The following is a 19,235-nucleotide window of genomic DNA, read 5'->3' as shown; positions in this document are numbered from 1 at the left end:
TGCTTAATGCCTAAAACATGTTAATGGTCATGGTCATCATCGGTATCGTTATTAAGTGGCCAAACGTGGATAAAGAGTCTAGATTTGTGATCTTAAATTTTCAGCTCTAATATTGGCTGGCATTCTGCTCAGAACGTTCTTTTTTTTTTTTTTTTTTTTTTTTTTGAGACGGGGTTTCGCTCTTGTTACCCAGGCTGGAGTGCAATGGCACGATCTCGGCTCACCGCAACCTCCGCCCCCTGGGTTCAAGCAATTCTCCTGCCTCAGCCTCCCTAGTAGCTGGGATTACAGGCATGCACCACCACGCCCAGCTAATTTTTTTTTTTTTTTTTTTTTTTTTTTTGAGACGGAGTTTCGCTCTTGTTACCCAGGCTGGAGTGCAATGGCGCGATCTCGGCTCACCGCAACCTCCGCCTCCTGGGTTCAGGCAATTCTCCTGCCTCAGCCTCCTGAGTAGCTGGGATTACAGGCACGTGCCACCATGCCCAGCTAATGTTTTGTATCTTTAGTAGAGACGGCGTTTCACCATGTTGACCAGGATGGTCTCGATCTCTTGACCTCGTGATCCACCCGCCTCGGCCTCCCAAAGTGCTGGGATTACAGGCTTGAGCCACCGCGCCCGGCCACCAGAACGTTCTTTGTTCGCATTTCATACAGCGGTGCCGGTGTGCAACCAGGCAACGTACCTCCAAAGGAGCGTCATTCTTTTCTGGACCTGGTTCTTTCTCACTCTGCCCTCCAGGGGCCGCTGTGTTTCCCGGAAAGGGCGCGGGATGCTCGGTTGCCCCGAGACCGTCGCCAGGCAACCGCGTGTACACACAGACATTCCAGGCTAGCCGGGAGCGTCAATATGGCGGCGCAGGGCGCTCCCTCGAAGTCTCCGTCGGACGAGTCCGCCAGCTCGGGGTTGCTGCCAGAACTGCCGTCCACCCCGCTCCTGACCTCCCCGGTGATTAAGGAGTCAAACGGGAGCTCCCGGTGCTCTCTGCTTCAGGGGACCTGCCCCGAGGACTCGTTGCCCGTAGCCTTGTTTTATGGGCCGCTGGACGAGAAAAACCCGCTTCTGGCCTCTTGTGAGAAGGAGATCCGGGAGTTGTTAGGCTTTATGAGGAAAAAGAAGGCTTTTGCCACCACGGAGGAAGAGAAGCACGAATTCCGCCGGCGTTGGTAAGCGCTGGCAGGGCGCTGGGGAGGGCACCAGCTGGAGGAGGGGACCCTGGAGAGGCTTTGAGGATGCAGGTGGTGGCCCCAGGGCTGGTGCCGCTTTGCAGATGGCCTGGCGGAAGGGTCCAGGAGAGAGAAACAAAGTTTAAGAAGTGGAGACTCGACTCGTCGTTCTTAACAATCATTCATTCCTGGAAGACGTTATATCTTGGCTTCCTGCTTAGGTCAAAATAAAAGTCTACACAGAAATGTTTCATAACTCACCATTTGGTATTTGACCAGAAAAGAAAAATGGTAACATAAACAGGAAAGAACCTGAAAAAGAGTTAGCAGTTTGCAGTAATAGCATGGTGATAGAACCCCCAAAAACGCAAACAGTTGTGCAGAATGAATTGCATAATTAAGAAAAAGTCACTGTAATCCTAATAACAATATAAAAAGGAATTAAAGTGTACGTGTTCACGGGATGACATACTTCACTATCAAGAACTAGCTTCATGAACCTAAGCTACCTCGAAGTTTTTCCTTTTTCTCCATATACAGATTTATATACTCACAACATGAAGTTGTAAAACCCTTGAGTGAGCCAAAAATTTATACATGAAGTATGCCATCCCGTGAACATGTGTACTTTAATTCCTTTTTATATTGTTATTAGGATTACAGTGATGTTTTCTTAATTTTGCGATTCATTCTGCACAACTGTTTACCTTTTTGGGGGTTCTTTTGTCTTTCCTTTTTTTTTTTTTGAGACCAAGTCTCGCTTTGTTGCCATGCTGGAGTACAGTGGCGTGGTCTCGGCTCACTGCAACCTCTGCTTCCCGGGTTCAAGCAATCCTGGGTTCAAGCAATTATTCTGCCTCAGCCTCCCGAGCAGCTGGGACTACAGGCACGTGCCACCACACCCAGCTAATTTTGTTTGTGTGTGTGTGTGTGTATATATATATATATATATATATATATATATATATATATATATATTTTTTTTTTTTTTTTTAGTAGAGATGGGGTTTCACCATATTAGCCAGGCTGGTCTTGAACTCCTGACCTCGTGATCTACCCACCTCGGCCTTCCAAGGTGCTGGCATTACTGGCATGAGCCACTGTGCCTGGCTGCCTTTTTGGGGGTTCTGTCACCATGTTATTACTGCAAACTGCAAACTTTTTTTAAGGTTCTTTCCTGCTTATGTTACCATCTTTCTTTTCTGGTTAAATACATTGTAAACTGAACAGTAGAAATGTTCAGTTTCTCTTCCTCCAAAGGTAAACAATTCTTTGCCAAAAGGCAAAGAATACTAGAATAGTGAATAGTGAATAGTTTTACATTTTTTTCTTCATGCATTTAATATGAACATGGCAAAACCCAGTCTCTACTAAAATACAAAACTTAGCAGGGCATGGTGGTGCATGCCTGTAATCCTAGCTACTCAGGAGTCTGAGGCAGGAGAATTGCTTGAACCTGGGAGGCAGAGGTTGCAGGGAGTCGGGATTGCGCCACTAAACTCCAGCCTGGGAAGCAGAGCAAGACTTGAATGTCTCAAAAAACAAACAAAAAACCCAAAAAACCACCAACAACGATTTATTGGATTTATTGAGCACATAGTGTATATCAAGTATTGTTCAAGGAACTGGAAAAACATGAAATTAACAAAACATATAAAAATCTACGTCCTTATGGAGCATGTTTTTGTGAGCATAAACAACCACTGAACAAGTATGTAAGTAAATAATTTTACAAGGAGATGACTGCTAGGGAGAAAAGTAGAACCAGGAATGGGGATGGAGGATATGAGATGAATGTTGCAATTTTTTGTTTTTATTTTTTGAGAGGAGTCTTGCCGTTGTTGCTCAGGCCGTTGTGCAATGACACAATCTCAGTTCACTATAGCCTCTGCCTCCTGGATTCAAGTGATTCTCCTCCCTCAGCCTCCCAAATAGCTGGGATTACAGGTGCCTACCACCACGCTTGGCTAATTTTTGTATCTTTAGAAGAAATGGCATTTTTCTGTGTTGGCCAGGCTGGTCTCAAACTCCTGACCTCGTGATCTGCCTGCCTTGGCCTCCCAAAGTACTGGGATTACAGGCAAAAGTCACTGTGCCCAACCAATTTCATCTGTTTTTTTTTTTGAGACAGGTTCTCACTTTGTTACACAGGCTGATATGCAGTGGCTCAAACCTGTCTCACTGAAGCCTTGAACTCCTGGGCTCAGGGATCCTCCCACTTTGACCTCCCAAAGTATTGGGATTACAGGCATGAGCCACCTCACCTGGCCTGAGTGTTGTGATTTTAAATGCGGTTGTGGGAAGCGTGGTTAGGGAAGGTCAGGAAAAGTCCCTTTTCAGAAAGATAAGAAAGATATATGGGAGCAATTGATGAGGATTTTTGTGCAAAGGGAGGTCACACAGGGAGAATGGCAGATGGGAAAGACCTGGGGTGGGATTGTGTGGGTCGAGCAAGAGGGAGGGAGATCAAGAGCTTAATTTTATTAAAATTGAGATGCAATTCGGCATCCAGGTGGAGCTATCATGTTCAGGCATCCCCAAACTACGGCCCGAGGGCCACATGCGGCCCCCTGAGGCCATTTATCTGCCCCCGCCCCCCCAGCCACACTTCAGGAAGGGGCACCTCTTTCATTGGTGGTGAGTGAGAGGAGCACAGTATGTGGCGGCCCTCCAACGGTCTGAGGGACAGTAAACTGGCCCCCTGTGTAAAAAGTTTGGGGACGCCTGATGTAGGTAGTTGGACATTTGAATCTGAAAGTCAGATGAGATCTATATTTGGGATTCATATGATATTTAAATCATGACACCTGATGAATAGTTAAGGGAGCGTGTGTGTAAATGGAGAAAGGAAGAGTCCAAGGATTGAGCCCTGGGATGTTCCAACATGGATAGAAAGAGGGAATACAGCCGGGCGCGGTGGCTCAAGCCTGTAATCCCAGCACTTTGGGAGGCCAAGGCGGGTGGATCACGAGGTCAAGAGTTTGAGACCATCCTGGTCAACATGGTGAAACCCCGTCTCTACTAAAAATACAAAAAATTAGCTGGGCATGGTGGCGTGTGCCTGTAATCCCGGCTACTCAGGAGGCTGAGGCAGGAGAATTGCCTGAACCCAGGAGGCGGAGGTTGCGGTGAGCCGAGATCGCGCCATTTTACTCCAGCCTGGGTAACAAGAGCAAAACTCCGCCTCAAAAAAAAAAAAAAAAAAAAAAAAAAAAAAAAAAAAAAAAGAGGGAATACAAAGAAACTGACAGAGACTAAGAAGGAGCAGCCAGGGAGGTAGGAGGAAAACCATTAAGTGCCTGGTGTACTACAAGCAGGTAGAGAAAGTATTTCAGGAAGAAAGGAATGATCAACTGTTGCAAATCCTGCTGACTGGCCAAGATGAGAACCAAGAATTGACCAAGGAGAGCCTATTATATACCTAGTCTACATGATTGATTGATTGATTGATTGATTTAGAGGGAGTCTCACTGTACTCCAGGCTGGAGTGTAGTAGTGTGATCTCAGCTTACTGCAACCTCTGCTTCCCAGGTTCAAGTAATCCCCATGCCTCAGCCTTCTGAGTAGCTGAGACTACAGGTATGCACCACCACACCGGGCTAATTTTTGTATCCTTGGTAGAGATGGGGTTTCGTCATGTTAGTCAGGCTGGTCTCAAACTCCTGACCTCAGCTGATCGACTCACCTTGGCCTCCCAAATTGCTGGGGTTACAGGCTTGAGCCACTGTGCCAGGCCTATACATTTATATTTAAATAGTTCCCGTCTTTGTACTTCATTTTCCCATCTCCACTACCAGTGTTCTAGTCCAAACCAGCACCATTTCACATTTTCCCAGCAGCCACTCTGTCTCAAATCTGTTCTTCATCTAACAGTCAGGATGATCTTTATAAATCCTATCTAAAGTCTTTCTCTTGCTTCCTATTGCTTTTGGAATACACTTTAGAATTCTGATACTCTCCAGGGGCTGAGGTTTTGACCCTGCCTGCCTTTCTCAGCTTAGCTCATCCCTCACTTTTCTCTCAGGACTTGCCAGAGAAACAGGTCCACTGTTTCTCAGCCCAGAGCCTTTATATTTGCAGTCTTTGTTGTCTGAATGTTCTTTCCCAAGCTTTTCAGAAATCTGGCTCCTCTTCTTTCAGGTCTCAGCTCAGTTGGCACCTTCTTAGAGTGGCCTTTCCTATCTAATGCAGAGTCACTCAGATGTTTATATTTTTTAATTGATTTGTTTTCTTGTGTACTGTCTGTCTCCTTCATTAGGATGTAAGCTCCCTGGTGACTCTGGATAATGTGTCTCTCTTTCATTGCTGTATTTCTGGCACTTAGTCTGGGGGTTGGGACATAGTAAACATTCAATAAATATTGAGTATTGAAAGGATTCAAGAGTTATTATCCTTGGCCAGCATGGTGGCTCACGCCTGTAATCTCAGCACTTTTGGAGGCCGAGGTGGGAAGATCATCTGCGATCAGGAGTTTGAGATCACCCTGGCCAACATGGCGAAATTCTGTCTCTACTAAAAAATACAAAAATTAGCTGGGCATGGTGTTGCGTGCCTGTACTTCCAGCTACTTGGGAGGCTGAGGCAGGAGAATCGCTTGAACCCAGGAGGTGAAAGTTGCAGGTGCACCAAGATAGCACCACTGCATTCCACCCTGGGTGACAATGAGACTGTCTCAAAAAAGAAAAAAAAAAGCCACAAGAGTTATTATCCTTATGTTCTCAGTAATTGTGAATATTACATATAGGAAAGTAGACATGGGCCAATCTGTAAGTACAGTATCTGCACCATCTTTAAAAAGACTGTAAGAATCACAAGTGTTGTATTGACGTGTGCCTTAACAATCCAACCTCTCACACAATTTAGGCCTTTAAAATTTATACAACAGTTTTTACTGAGCACCTGCTATGTGTGAAGCCATGTACTAGACACTGGTTACACAATGGTGAACAAAATAGATATGGGAATGAGCACTCATGGAGCTTAGGGTCTAGAGAGGGAGACAGACTTTCAATGAGTCATTAGTCAATATACAAACAACAAATGCTATGAAAGTAACTGCTGAGCACTTACATGTGTCAGGCGTCCTACTAGGCACTGTGGCTACAGCAGTGAACCAGACAAAAATCTCTGCCGCCTTAGAGTTTATACTCTAGAGAGGGAACTGGACAATAAACACGAAGTAGGCATATTTTATGGTAACTTGGAAATGATAAATGCGGCCAGCTGCAGTGGTTGACACCTGTAATCCCAGCCCTTTGGGAGGCCAAGGCAGGTGGATCATGAGGTCAGGCGTTTGAGACCAGCCTGGCCAACATAGTGAAACCCTGTCTCTACTAAAAATACAAAAAATTACCTGGGTATGGTGGCGGGTGCTTGTAATCCCAGCTACTCAGGAGGCTGAGGCAGGAGAATCACTTGAACCTGGGAGGAGGAGTTTGCAGTGAGCCGCGATTGAGCCACTGCACTCCAGTCTGGGAGACAGTGCGAGACTCTGTCTCAAAAAAAAAAAAAAATTATAAATGCTAGAGAGAAACAGAAGATAATCTATTCCCATTAGAAATAAAAAAAAAAAAAGAAAAAGACGTTATGGAGTGGAAGACAGGAAGTTGCAATTTTCAATAAGGTGGTCAGAGTAGATGACGCTTAAAGCAGAGGCTTAAAGAGAATATAGTGGGGATTTGCTTTCAAATGAGTGGTGAGGGAGGTGCCATTGAGCTGAGATTAGAAGGATGCCAGGGAGTTGACTACCAAACGGAGAGGATAAATGGGGAGAATAATTCAGGAAGATCCTTGGCAGAACAGATCCATTCCTACTTTGGAGGAATGGACAGAATCCCATTTAGCAGAAGCACACTGAAAGAGGTACAACAGCATGAGGTGATATTTAGAGGAATAATAGGGCTTTGGAAGGTTGAGGCCATTTTAAAGAGTTTCCATTTATTCCATTGGGTAGTTTTGGCAAGGGATTACCCTTACGTAATTTTTTTTTGAGACAGAGTCTCATTCTGTTAACCAGGCTGGAGTGCAGTGGTGCCATCTCAGCACACTGTAACCTCTGCCTGCAGGGTTCAAGCAATTCTGCCTCAGCCTCCCAAGTACCTGGGATTACAGGCACCTGCCACCATGCTCAGCTAATTTTTGTGTTTTTAGTAGAGACAGGGTTTCACCATTGTTGGCCAGGCTGGTCTCAAATTCCTGACCTCAAGTGATCCGCCAGCATGGGCTTCCCAAAGTGCTGGGATAACAGTTGTGAACCACCACACCTGTCCCAATTTTTGTTTTAAGATATTATTCTGATGATCATGTCTAAAGGGAGCAAGACTAGCAGTGTAGAGACCAGTTAAAAGCACAGGATGTAGGAGTTGCTTTTATTTGACAGATGGTTATTTTATTTTTATTTATTTGTTTTTTTGAGATGGAGTCTTGCTCTGTTGCCAGGCTGGAGTGCAGTGGCACAATCTCAGCTTATTGCAACCTCCGCCTCCTGGGTTCCAGTGATTCTCCTGCCTCCCAAATAGCTGGGACTACAGGTGTGCACCACTGTGCCCAGCTAATTTTTGTACTTTTAGTAGAGATGGGGTTTCACCATGTTGGCCAGGATGGTCTCGATCTCTTGACCTTGTGATCTGCCTGCCTTGGCCTCCCAAAGTGCTGGGATTACAGGTGTGAGCCACTGTACCCAGCCGACAGCTGGTTATTTTTTATATCAAAATTTGTTTATCCTTATAACTATGGAAACTTCTATAAGCATAAAATTCATAGTATTTACAAAATAAATTAATGTTGTATCAGAAATGTCTTTAAATAAGAGTGTGATACATTTTTTAAAATGTGCTTTTGCTATAAGCACCTAGATTGAGATATTCTGCTTATATAGTTATGATTTTCTTTTCTTTCTTTCCTTTTTTTTTTTTTTTTTTTCGAGACAGAGTCTTGCTCTGTTGCTCAGGCTGGAGTGCAGTGGCCTGATCTTGGCTTACTGCTATGTCCGCCTCCTGGGTTCAGGCAATCTGGCTATTCTCGTACCTCAACCTCCTTGGTAGCCGGACTACAGGCACATGTCACCACACCTGGCTAATTTTTGTATTTTTACTAGAGACAGGGTTTTGAGATGTTTCCCAGACTGGTCTTGAACTCCTGACCTCAAGCGATCTGCCCTCCTTGGCCTCCCAAAGTGCTGGGATTACAGTCATGAGCCTGTTCTCCTGGCGATTTTTTATTTTAGGACATTCTACATATCTAGCAACAGCCAACAGTCCCAAGTACATTAGCATTTTCTTCTCAAATGATGTACATTCTATAGTATATATTATATATGTATATTATATATTATATATAGTATATATTATATAGTTTAATCATTATGTAAGCTATTCCCAATGAGCAGCCTTAACCTGAACTTAGGGTTCAACAAGAAAAGGCATTTTTTTTCTTTCTTATTATACAATCTTGATTGATTTAACAAAGCCAGTATTTTTCTTTTATGAGTAACAAAGCTAGTCATTATCTCATCTGTAAGGTTTAGAAGAATTATGTGTTTCATTTGCATAATTTAAGAATTCTAGTAAGACTTGGTGAATTTCTTGGATTCATTATATTTATTCAAATACCGTGGCATTTCATGAAGCAGTAAATGAAAGTAAAAGAGGAATAAAGCAAACAAAACACCTCTCCCTTTTTAATAGTCTGTGGTTTATATTTGCCATATTTATTTGGCATTGTTATTTATTACTTGGTGCGTGCATATGTTTTTCTTTTCTTTTTTTTTTTTTTTTGAGACGGAGTTTCGCTCTTGTTACCCAGGCTGGAGTGCAATGGCACGATCTCAGCTCACCGCAACCTCTGCCTCCTGGGTTCAGGCAATTCTCCTGCCTCAGCCTCCTAAGTAGCTGGGATTACAGGCATGTGCCACCATGCCCAGCTAATTTTTTGTATTTTTAGTAGAGATGGGGTTTCACCATGTTGACCAGGATGGTCTCGATCTCTCGACCTCGTGATCCACCCGCCTCAGCCTCCCGAAGTGCTGGGATTACAGGCTTGAGCCACCGTGCCCGGCCAGGCATGCATATGTTTTTCTACCTAAATATATTATTAATCAGTTCACGAAGGCAGGGATGCACTGTCTTTGTCACTCAATCAATGACTCAGTCAATATTATTACCCAAATGAGTTAATTGACAGGTTTCTGTTTAGATGTTTCATTATTGCTGAAATGTGTATATCATAAGTACTCAAGCCCTCTTCAGTTCTTAGGGTTAGGTCCTGCATTAGCCAGCTCAGGCTGCCGTAACAAAATACCATAGACCGGGTGGCTTAAACAACTGGAATTTATTTATTTTTCACAGTTCTGGAAGCTGGACGTCCCAGATCAAGGTCCAGCAGAGTTGGTTTCAGTGCTAAAAAGAAATGAGCTACTGAGCCATGAAAAGACATGGAGGAAATTTGGATGCATATTACTAAGTGAAGGAAGCCAATCTGAAAAGCCTACCTACTGTATGATTCCAATTGTATGACATTTTGGAAAAGGCAAAACTATGGAGTCAGTAAAAATATCAGTGGTTAACAAGGATTGAGGGGTAAATGAGGGATGAGTAAGTGGAGCACACAGGATTTTTGGGGTAGTAAAACTTCTCTGTGATATTTTCATGGTAGATAGACATTATATACATTTCTCCAAACCCATGGAATGGATGACACCAAGAGTGAACCCTAAACCATGGACTTTGGGTGATAATGATGTGTCAGTGTAGGTTCCTCATTACAAAGGTACCACTCTAGTGGAGATGTTGATAATGGGGAGGGCTGTGCATGTTTGGGGACACAGGGTATATATCGGAAATCTCAGTACCTTCTCCTGAATTCTACTGTGAACTTAAAACTGCTCTAAGCAGTAAAGGATCTAAAACAAATAATGCATGTGGCACATATACACCATGGAATGCTATGCAGCCATAAAAGTGTTGAGTTCATGTCTTTTGCAGGTACATGGATGAAGCTGGAAACCATTATTCTCAGCAAACTGACACAAGAACAGAAAACCAAACACCGCATGTTCTCAATCATAAGTGGGAGTTGAAGAGTGAAAACACATAGACCCAGGAAGAGGAACATCACACACTGGGACCTGTCGGGGGGTGGGGAGCTAGGGGAGGGATATCATTAGGAGAAATACCTAATGTAGATGATGGGTTGATAGATGCAGCAAACCACCATGGCACGTGTATACCTATGTGACAAACCTGCATGTTCTGCACATGTACCCAGAACTTAGAGTATGATTAAAAAAAAAAATCAAAATGCATATAAAGGGCTACAATCAGTTCTTGGCACATAGGAAACAATAATTTTAACTGTAATTACATTTATTATTAATAATTGGACATTAAAAATAAGGCACATTGGAAAGGCTTAGCACAAGGTAAGTTTTAAAGGATTGCTTGTTAATTAACTGAAGTTTCCTGCAGACTTAGTTTTTTTTTTTTATGATTTTTATAGTGCCACTTCTTTGTTTAATATCTGGACTAAATACGCTCCCAGGCTGCCCGCTGACTATTACAATGAAAAGCTTCTGAAGGTTGGAGATAGCCTTTGTCAAATGAAAGTAAGTGCCTCTGGAGGGAAGAGAATCAAAAAGATATTCATGTAGCTAATTATTATTATTACAGTATTTAGTCTGATACCATTCCTATTTTACATGTTTTGATTTTTTCCTTAGAAAAAAATAAATCAGTACATAAAAAGTTTAATTAAGGCACAGTAACCGAAAAAAGTATTTGCTTTTTAGTTTCGTAGTTGAGATTTCCCAGAGGTGAGACATTCCTGGACAGACAGGCAGCTGGCTGTGGATGGGCAGGAGGGAGGCCAGGTTAACAGAGGGTGTGGTAGGCGAACAACAGGAAATGCTGAATCATCATGTTCCTACCTTATACAAAGGAGCCCAGATATCACTTCCTGTTATTTTTCACATGGCTGGCCTTGCCCAGTGGTCAACCTTCAGGGCTTCTGGCCTTGTGGCTCTTTTGCCTGCTTCAGTGCCCTGTTTATTCAAGTCTTTCAACTCTTTCTTAATGTTTTGCTGTATATCATTATAACAGTTGTTCCATACATACCCTATTTCTTGCTCAGTATTGTATTGCAGACTGAGTTTGTGCCCTACTTTTAGTTCTGTCTGAATGCCTGGGTCTTGGAATGCTGTGGACTTGGTTTGATGAGACCACAGCATGGCTGGGTTTTCCATTAATGATCATGAGAGTTTCCCCCTTAAGCTCTGGCATAGGTTCAAATTATTCTAATTTATATGAATGTCAGACAATGGGATTTTAGGCCAGCCGTAGGCAGTGTTTCGTGTTTTCTTAATCTTCAGTTCTCAACTTCATTTTTTCCCCTCTGTTTCTATTTTCTGGACGTTAATCCTTTTGGTCTGAGAGACAAATTTACCAAATAGAGGATATGAGTAGTGGAACTTTCATAATGAAGAACTAAGTAAGATCTATTTTCCTCTGCCAAAACTAGAGAAAAATCATAGTTCCACATAAATGGACCATGTGGGTCTTAGAAAATTGAAAATACAGGGCTTGGTAAGCTACAGAAAAGAAACCCAGGTGAGATTCAACTTGTAAGCTTTATTCACATAAGTGGAACAAGAGTTTCAACAAGAATTAGAAGACAGTCCCTTCTCCATCCTTATACTTTTCAGTATAAGAAGCTGGTAATACAAATAAAAAGCACCGTTTGGGGTTGTTTGAGAAATCTGTGGGGTTGGAGTGGATATTGGTGGAGGAAGGAGGGAGGTGTATATTAGACACCGATAAAGCAAGTTAAAGAGGGCTAGTAGCTAAGGATTCAGAATGTTTTAGATAGAAAGGCCTAGATGGGATATTTTAAAATTTAATTAAAGGAACAAAGAAAAAGTTTTATCTACTTTTCACTGAAGGGAATGTTGGCCAGGCTGGGCATGGTGGCTCACGCCTGTAATCCCAGAACTTTGGGAGGCTAAGGAAGGCAGATCGCTTGAGCCCGGGAGTTTGCGACCAGCTGGGCAACATGGTAAAACCCTGTCTTTCCTTTTTATTTTTTTTTAAAGGTATTTATAATTTTGAAAATGAACTTGTTACTTTGGTTCCTAGGCTCTATTTTTATTTTAGTTGTAGTAAAGATCATCTTGTGGAATATTTGTTTTAATTTGAATTTGTTATATCAATCAAGTTAGAGCAGAAAAGATTCAGGATTAATTAGTGAGCAAAAACAAATCAGGCCAGGCGCAGTGGCTCATGCCTGTAATCCCAGCAGTTTGGGAGTCTAAGGCGGGTGGATCATGAGGTCAGAAGTTCAAGACCAGCCTGGCCAAGATGGTGAAACCCTGTCTCTATTAAAAATACAAAAATTAACCCGGCATGGTGGTATGTGCCTGTAATCCCAGCTACTCTGGAGGCTAAGCCAGGAGACTTGCTTGAACTGGGACCTGAGAGGCAGAGGTTGCAGTGAGCCAAGATCTTGCCACTGCACTCCAGCCTGGGCTACAGAGCAAGACTCTGTCTCAAAAAAAAAAAAAAAAAAAAAAAAAAAAAAAAGAAATGTAAACATAACAGTGTTTGACTGTGGATGCCTCCCAAGGGGCTAGGTAACTGGACAGGTGTCTCATCTTGAAAGCACTGCTCACGTCCCCTGTTCCCTGCCCTGAAACCCTCCAGGCAACTGAGCCCTGTGGGTTACAGAAATGGGGCATCTGATTCTGTTATGGGAACATAAGCATGAATTTGAATGAATAAAAATCCCACTGCTCAGATGCTTTTTATTTGTCCTGATGCAACTTCAGAGTCTATTGACAGTTAAAAGAGAGGCAGCTAGCTCACCTCACTCTGCATTTCTTTCTTTTATTTTCTCCTCTTTGGTTCCCTCTTCTTCTCTTCCTTCCCCTCTCCCTCCCTCTCCCTTCCCTCCCTCCCATCTGTCTTTCTTTTTCTTTTTCTTTTTCTTTCTTTTTTCTTTCTTTCCCTCCTTTTCTCTCTTTCCCTTCCTTTCCTTCCTTTCTCTTTCTCTTCCTTTCTTTTCCTCCTCCCTTCCTTTCCTTTCTCCTTCCACTTTTCTTTCCCTTTCCTTCCCTTTCCCTCCCTCCCTCCCTTCCTTCCTCCCTTCCTTCCTTCTCCTCCCTTTGTCTCTCTCTCTCTCTCTCTCTCTCTCCCTTTTCTTTTTCAAGCCTATGAGGTATCAGAGAAGCAAGACTACTCCTCCACCTCTCTGGGTATGTGAGTTACCATCATCTGGTGATGCTGAATTTTGGAGCCTGGATTTTGAGTATGTGTAGGTATTACCACACACAGTGCCATAGGAAGTATTCTAATCCTTGTGATCATGAGAGTCGCATCTCACATAGGCTTGTGGTGAGGAGAATTAGATGAAATAATGCACTTACATTGTCTAGTGCAGTATCTATGACTGCTGTGTTTTTGGAAAATGGTGCTGATAGTCATGGCATAATTGTAATAATCAACATTGATACCATTAAGAATAATGTGAATATTACCTAATAATGATAAACTAAATGATATTTTGAAATTTTAATCAAGTTCTCTTTTTATTTCAGGAATACAAACTGGCCCTTTTACAATGCTATGGAAGATATCTTCAGCAGTTCAGTACCAATTTTGATGAGAATAAAGTGGATGTAACTCAATTCAAAGCTGCCTTTTTCCCAAAAGGCTTTAGAGATAAAACTGCTGGACTTACAGTAAGATGAAAGAGCAGCTAAAATAGCTATAATTCATGATTAGCTATGCAGTATATCTTTTAGTTGACCACTTCTAAATGTCTTTTGTTGGCTTAGCATAGCATCTAGCCAAGTGTTGTAAGTTGCTTAATCAATACATTCAGTGCTGGATAAGAAAGTGAACTTACTAAGCTTTGTAAGGATGCTTTGGAAACTAAGTCATTGCAGTCACTCACTTATGTAGCAGATAGTTATTGTTATTTAATAACTAATATTTATAGAGTGCTTTTAGTTTATAAAGTGCTTTGGAAAGTAAATTTGATAAAGTGATTTTATGAATTACATACTATTATCCCTATTTTAGAGAAGAGAAGAATAAAGCTTATCACGTAGTATAAAAAAGTGACTCTTGAGATTCACCATAAATCTACTGATAAAAAAATTTTATACTTTATTTCTAGTATACCAGTATTTTGTTAATTACTACCATTGATTCACCGGTTGAGCAGTTTCCATGTGCTAAGTACCCTTCTAAATACGTTGTATGAATTATCATCTTGCAACCTCATTAAAGTCCTAAGAGGTGCCTCTTTTATAGATTAGGAAATGGAAGTTTCTTAGCTCACTTAAAACAATGAGCAGGGTTGGTGTTTGAACTCTGATCAGTCTGACTCTAAATCTATGTTACTTTAAACTGAGGACTATTCAAGGCCTAGGGAACAGTATGTGGTTAATAAGCAGAAAATCTCAAGGCCTGTTTGGGGGGCCATTGAACCTTCAATTTGGCTGTACCATAGGTACACGAATGAGAATACTGGGCAATGTAGGTTGGCACCCCATTTTGAAAAAGTCTCTCCTACTCCCCTCTTTGTAGCCTTTACCCCCTACCTTCTGCTTTTTGCTTTTCATACTTTGCCAGAATTCTTTCTTTCTTTCTTTCTTTTTTTGAGACAGAGTCTCTCTGTGTCACACAGGCTGGAGTGCAGTGGTGAGATCTTGGCTCACTGCAACCTCTGCCTCCTGGGTTCAAGTGATTCTCCTGCCTCAGCCTCCTGAGCAGCTGGGATTACAGGTGCATGCCACCATGCCGAGCTAATTTTTGTATCTTTAGTAGAGATGGGATTTCACCAGGTTGGTCGGGCTGATTTCAAACTCCTGACCTCATGATCCACCTGCCTGAGCCTCTTAAAGTGCTGGGATTACAGGTGTGAGCCACTGTGCCTGGCCAATTAATTTCTGAAGTAGAAATCTCTCATTTTGTCCCACTACCCATTGACTTTGCCTTTTGGCTAAAGTCCAAATTCTTTGGAATATATGGAGTGCTCTCTACTTTTCTGAGCCTGAGTCACCCCTATAATGGCCTCACTTTTTTTTTTTTTTTTTGAGACAGAGTCTCACTCTGTTGCCCAAGCTGAAGTGCAGTGGTGCAATCTTGGCCCACGGCAACCTCTGCTTCCTGGGCTCAAGTGATTCTCCTGCCTCAGCCTCCTGAGTAGCTGGGGTTATAGGTGCATACCACCATGCCTGGCTAATTTTTGTATTTTTAGTAGACATGGGGTTTCTCCATAATGGCCAGACTGGTCTCTAACTCCTGAGGTCAACTGATCTGCCTGCCTTGGCCTCACTTTATTTTAAACCTTCTCATCCAACCTTACAAAAGATTTACAATTCAGTGACCACAGCAGTCACTTCAGTGCTGCATGAGCCTAGATGCATGAGCCGGGAACTGTTTTCCCTCCTCCAAGAGCAGGATGGCTAATAGAGGTGCTCAAGAAACATTTATTGAGTGAATTGTGTAAATGGTTAAATCATGTCTGAATTAATAAGTAAGTTAAAATGCCACTGGATGAGCTTACAACAATTGATTCAATTCTGTATTTTTGTAATAGGATTTTTGTATTTTTTTGTTTTTGTTTTTGCTTTTAAATTTCTTTTGACTAAGGAAAGCTAGTATTAAGTAAATGGATGTTTTAAAGAAACCTATCATGTTTCTTTGTATACTAATCTATTAAATTAGTTATCCGTAATTGTTTCCAGTTTAGTTTTTTACATTTTGAGAAATGCTTTCCTAAGTTATTTCTATCTTTTTCTTTCTTTTTTTTTTTTGGAGATGGAGTTTCACTCTTGTCACCCAGGCTGCAGTGCAATGGTGCGATCTTGCCTCACTGCAACCTCCACCTCCTGAGTTCAAACGATTCTCCTGCCTCAGCCTCTTGAGTAGCTGGGATTACAGGTGTCCACCACTGTGCCCATCTAATTTTTATATTTTTAGTAGAGACAGGGTTTCACCATGTTGGCCAGGCTTGTCTCAAAGTCTTGGCCTCAGGTGATTCCCCCACCTCAGCCTCCCTAAGTGCTGGGATTATAGATGTGAGCTACCATGCCCGGCCAGTTATTTCTATTTCTATTTTTCCGTGTGTTTCAGTTTCATGCTTTGAGTGGCAAAAATATGTGCAACTACCAGCTGGTCTGCGACAGTGATGAAAACCTGCAGAATAAAGAATCCATGATCCAGTGTCTGCATATCTTGTCCTTCTTAAGGCTCATCATGCAGGTGGCTCTCCCACAGGAGCATCTTTGCTGGATTATCTTCAATGGTACTTGCTGATGTGTTTTATTTTCCATTGTGTCTTTCAGACAGTTACTTCAATGCTAAGTTTTGACAGTAGCTTGATTACCTTGTGATTTAAAACATACGCATTTCATAATAGGATTTTTTTTTTTTTAACATTTGTATTACAGGTTTGTCCTCATAAACTGGGATGGATAAAGCATGTGGTTTTCATTGCAGAAAGGGTCAGAGGCTGTGGGAATAATCACTCTTGGGTGTCCAAAAAGCAGGGCTGCCGTTAATGAGTATATATAAATAGAGAAGGGTCAAAGAACCAGTGCACGTTAGATTGGTTCACCCATTAATGGGCCCGTTCCTCAAACAACTTGGCTTTGGGTTTCTACAAAGTGACATTCTCCTCCTACTTGTTTTTGAGTGAGGAGCACTGAGGAACACACACACACATGCACGCACACAAACATACACACACATATATATATACATTATGTGTATGTCTAAAGAAATGAATCTTAGCTAAAAAATGTAATACTTTTCTCTAAAGTTGCAACTTACTGTATTGTTCTCTGGACAATAGATTTTTTTAGAAGGAAAATACTAATGACAGTGTGTTTGATGTGTGTAAGCCAGGATCAAATAACTTCAAGGAACCATATTGGATTTTCCCTCTCATCCATGGCAACTGAAATTCTATTTTCTAGCCTTTTCCTTTCTCACCCACCCCCAAGTCATGTTTTGACATTTTGATTGAAATTAGACTTTACATTTGCTGCCAGAGATGAGGCCAGCTTTGATGAGATTTTTCAGTCCAGTGATTATTAAGCTTTTGTATCCGATTCTCCTCCAGAGATTCCATGTTCCCTGTGTCACCTGCTGCCATCCCTCACACATCTGGGTAGGGACAGAGAAGGAGCAGCAGTTCCATGTTAGGCCCAATGGTTGAGCCCTGTGGTCAGGCCTTGTTTGAGTGGTGGAAATGAGCATGATTTCCTGTCTTTACTCCTTTTAAGATCACAACCCCACATAGTCTTTTTTGTTTGTTTTTTGTTTTTGTCTGAAACAGGGTCTCACTCTCTCACCCAGAGTGCAGTGCAATGGTGTGATCACTGAAGCCTTGAGCCTTGAACTCCTGGGTTCAAGGCATTCTGTATCAGCCTTCCAAAGCACTGGGATTACATTTCTCTCAATAGTCTCTCTGTTTGTTTGTTTTTTTTGAGATGGAGTCTTGCTGTGTCGCCCAGGCTGGAGGGCAGTGATGTGATCTCGGCTCACTTTAGCCTTTGCCTTCCGGGTTCAAGTGATCCTCCTGCCTCAGCCTCCTGAGTAGATAGGACTACTGGCACATGCCACCACACCCGGCTAATTTTTGTATTTTTAGTAGAGACGGATTTTCTTCATGGTAACCAGGCTGGTCTCAAACTCCTGACCACAAGCAATCTGCCTGCCTCAGTTTCCCAAAGTGCTGGGATTACAGGCATGAGCCACTGTGCCTGGTCTCTCCCAATAGTCTTTAAAAAAAGAAGATTATTTCTGTATCCTATATCTTTGGAGGATATCAAAGATATATCCTTGATATCTTTTTCTTGGTGTGTGTTTTTTTTTCTTTTCTCTTTTTTAATACACATGACATTGTGCTCTAGATTTTATTCTGTTTCCTATTTTTTTCCTGCTGAATATTATGTTTTTAGAATCTAGCCAAGTTCCTGTATGCAAATCTAATTCATTAATTCCGCCTGCTGAATTATATTACAGATATCCATACAGGCCTAGGAATGAGCACCTGCTTTGCCCTACCTCTCTTACTTGCACAAGTAATTCTGCAATGGATATCCTTATACATGTCCTTTTATAGACTTGCGCAAGAGTTTTCTGGGATCTGTGCCCAGGAGTGGAGTTACTGGGTTCTGGGAGACACACATGCTTAGTTTCAGTAACTACTCTCCCTGTGTTAATTTATTCATCTAAAACTTACTGAATGCATACCATATGCTAGGCATTGTTCTAGGTGCTAGGGACACACACAGGAGTGGACAACAGACAAAAACCACATTCTCATGTTGACTTCTATGGCAGGGAGATGCTAACCAAATCAAAACTGAATCATGTCAGATGGTGATGAGTGCTATGAAGAAATGAAAAAGCCAGAAGGAGATAGAGAGAGCAGGGGCTGGGCTGCTGAGAGGACAGTGCAACAAAGACTTGAAAGAGTTTGGAGAGTGAAGCTTCTGGGTATTTGGTGTAAGGGCATTTCAACTGGGGGATCAGCAAGTGCAGAGACCCTCAAGTGTTGACGATTTCGAATTTGAGTAGTCAAAACTATATTTGACTGAAAAGGTCAAGTGTGCCTTGATAAGTGATCAAAATATATTTGACTTTTTCAGTTAGACATTTACTGTATTTACTTTTAATTGACTGTTACACACACACACACACACACACACTTGGTTTCTTCAAATATTTAACCAATCTTGGTTTTTAAATAAAATCTAGGCTGGGCGCAGTTGCTCACACCTGCAATCCCAGCACTTTGAGCGGCCAAGGCAAGTGGATCACCTGAGGTCAGTAGTTCAAGACCGGCCCGGCTAACATGGAAACCTGGTTTCTACTAAAAATATAAAAATTAGCTGGATGTGGTGGTGCATGCCTGTAATCCCAGTTACTTGGGAGGGTGAGACAGGAGAATAGCTTGAAGCTGGGAGGCAGAGGTTGCAGTGAGCCAGGATCATGCCACTGCACTCTAGCTTGGGTGACAAAGCAAGACTCCGTCTCAAAAAAAAAAAAAAAAAATCTAAT

At 42.2% G+C, this 19,235-nt stretch overlaps 1 protein-coding gene across 3 annotated transcripts in view; it reads left to right on the top strand.

Moving 5' to 3' along the window:
* The first annotated feature begins 816 nt into the window (after positions 1 to 816).
* The window catches only part of CFAP54 (cilia and flagella associated protein 54), a 318,455-nt gene continuing 300,036 nt past the window's right edge, over positions 817 to 19,235 (top strand). For 2 of the 3 annotated variants that reach the window (XM_074402388.1, XM_074402387.1), the window contains exons 1-4: positions 838 to 1,167; positions 10,663 to 10,768; positions 13,751 to 13,894; positions 16,299 to 16,470. In XM_074402388.1, the coding sequence (XP_074258489.1) occupies positions 851 to 1,167; positions 10,663 to 10,768; positions 13,751 to 13,894; positions 16,299 to 16,470 (739 nt within the window). In that variant the 5' untranslated portion in view covers positions 838 to 850. Of the gene's footprint in view, positions 1,168 to 10,662; positions 10,769 to 13,750; positions 13,895 to 16,298; positions 16,471 to 19,235 lie in introns of all 3 variants that reach the window. The other variant, XM_010340325.3, reaches the window with a different exon arrangement.

The sequence above is a fragment of the Saimiri boliviensis genome, chromosome 7 (genome assembly GCF_048565385.1).
Source record: "Saimiri boliviensis isolate mSaiBol1 chromosome 7, mSaiBol1.pri, whole genome shotgun sequence".
Classification (NCBI taxonomy): domain Eukaryota; kingdom Metazoa; phylum Chordata; class Mammalia; order Primates; family Cebidae; genus Saimiri; species Saimiri boliviensis.
Note: the sequence above shows the minus strand (reverse complement) of the source record. Positions and strands in the feature narration are given on the sequence as shown.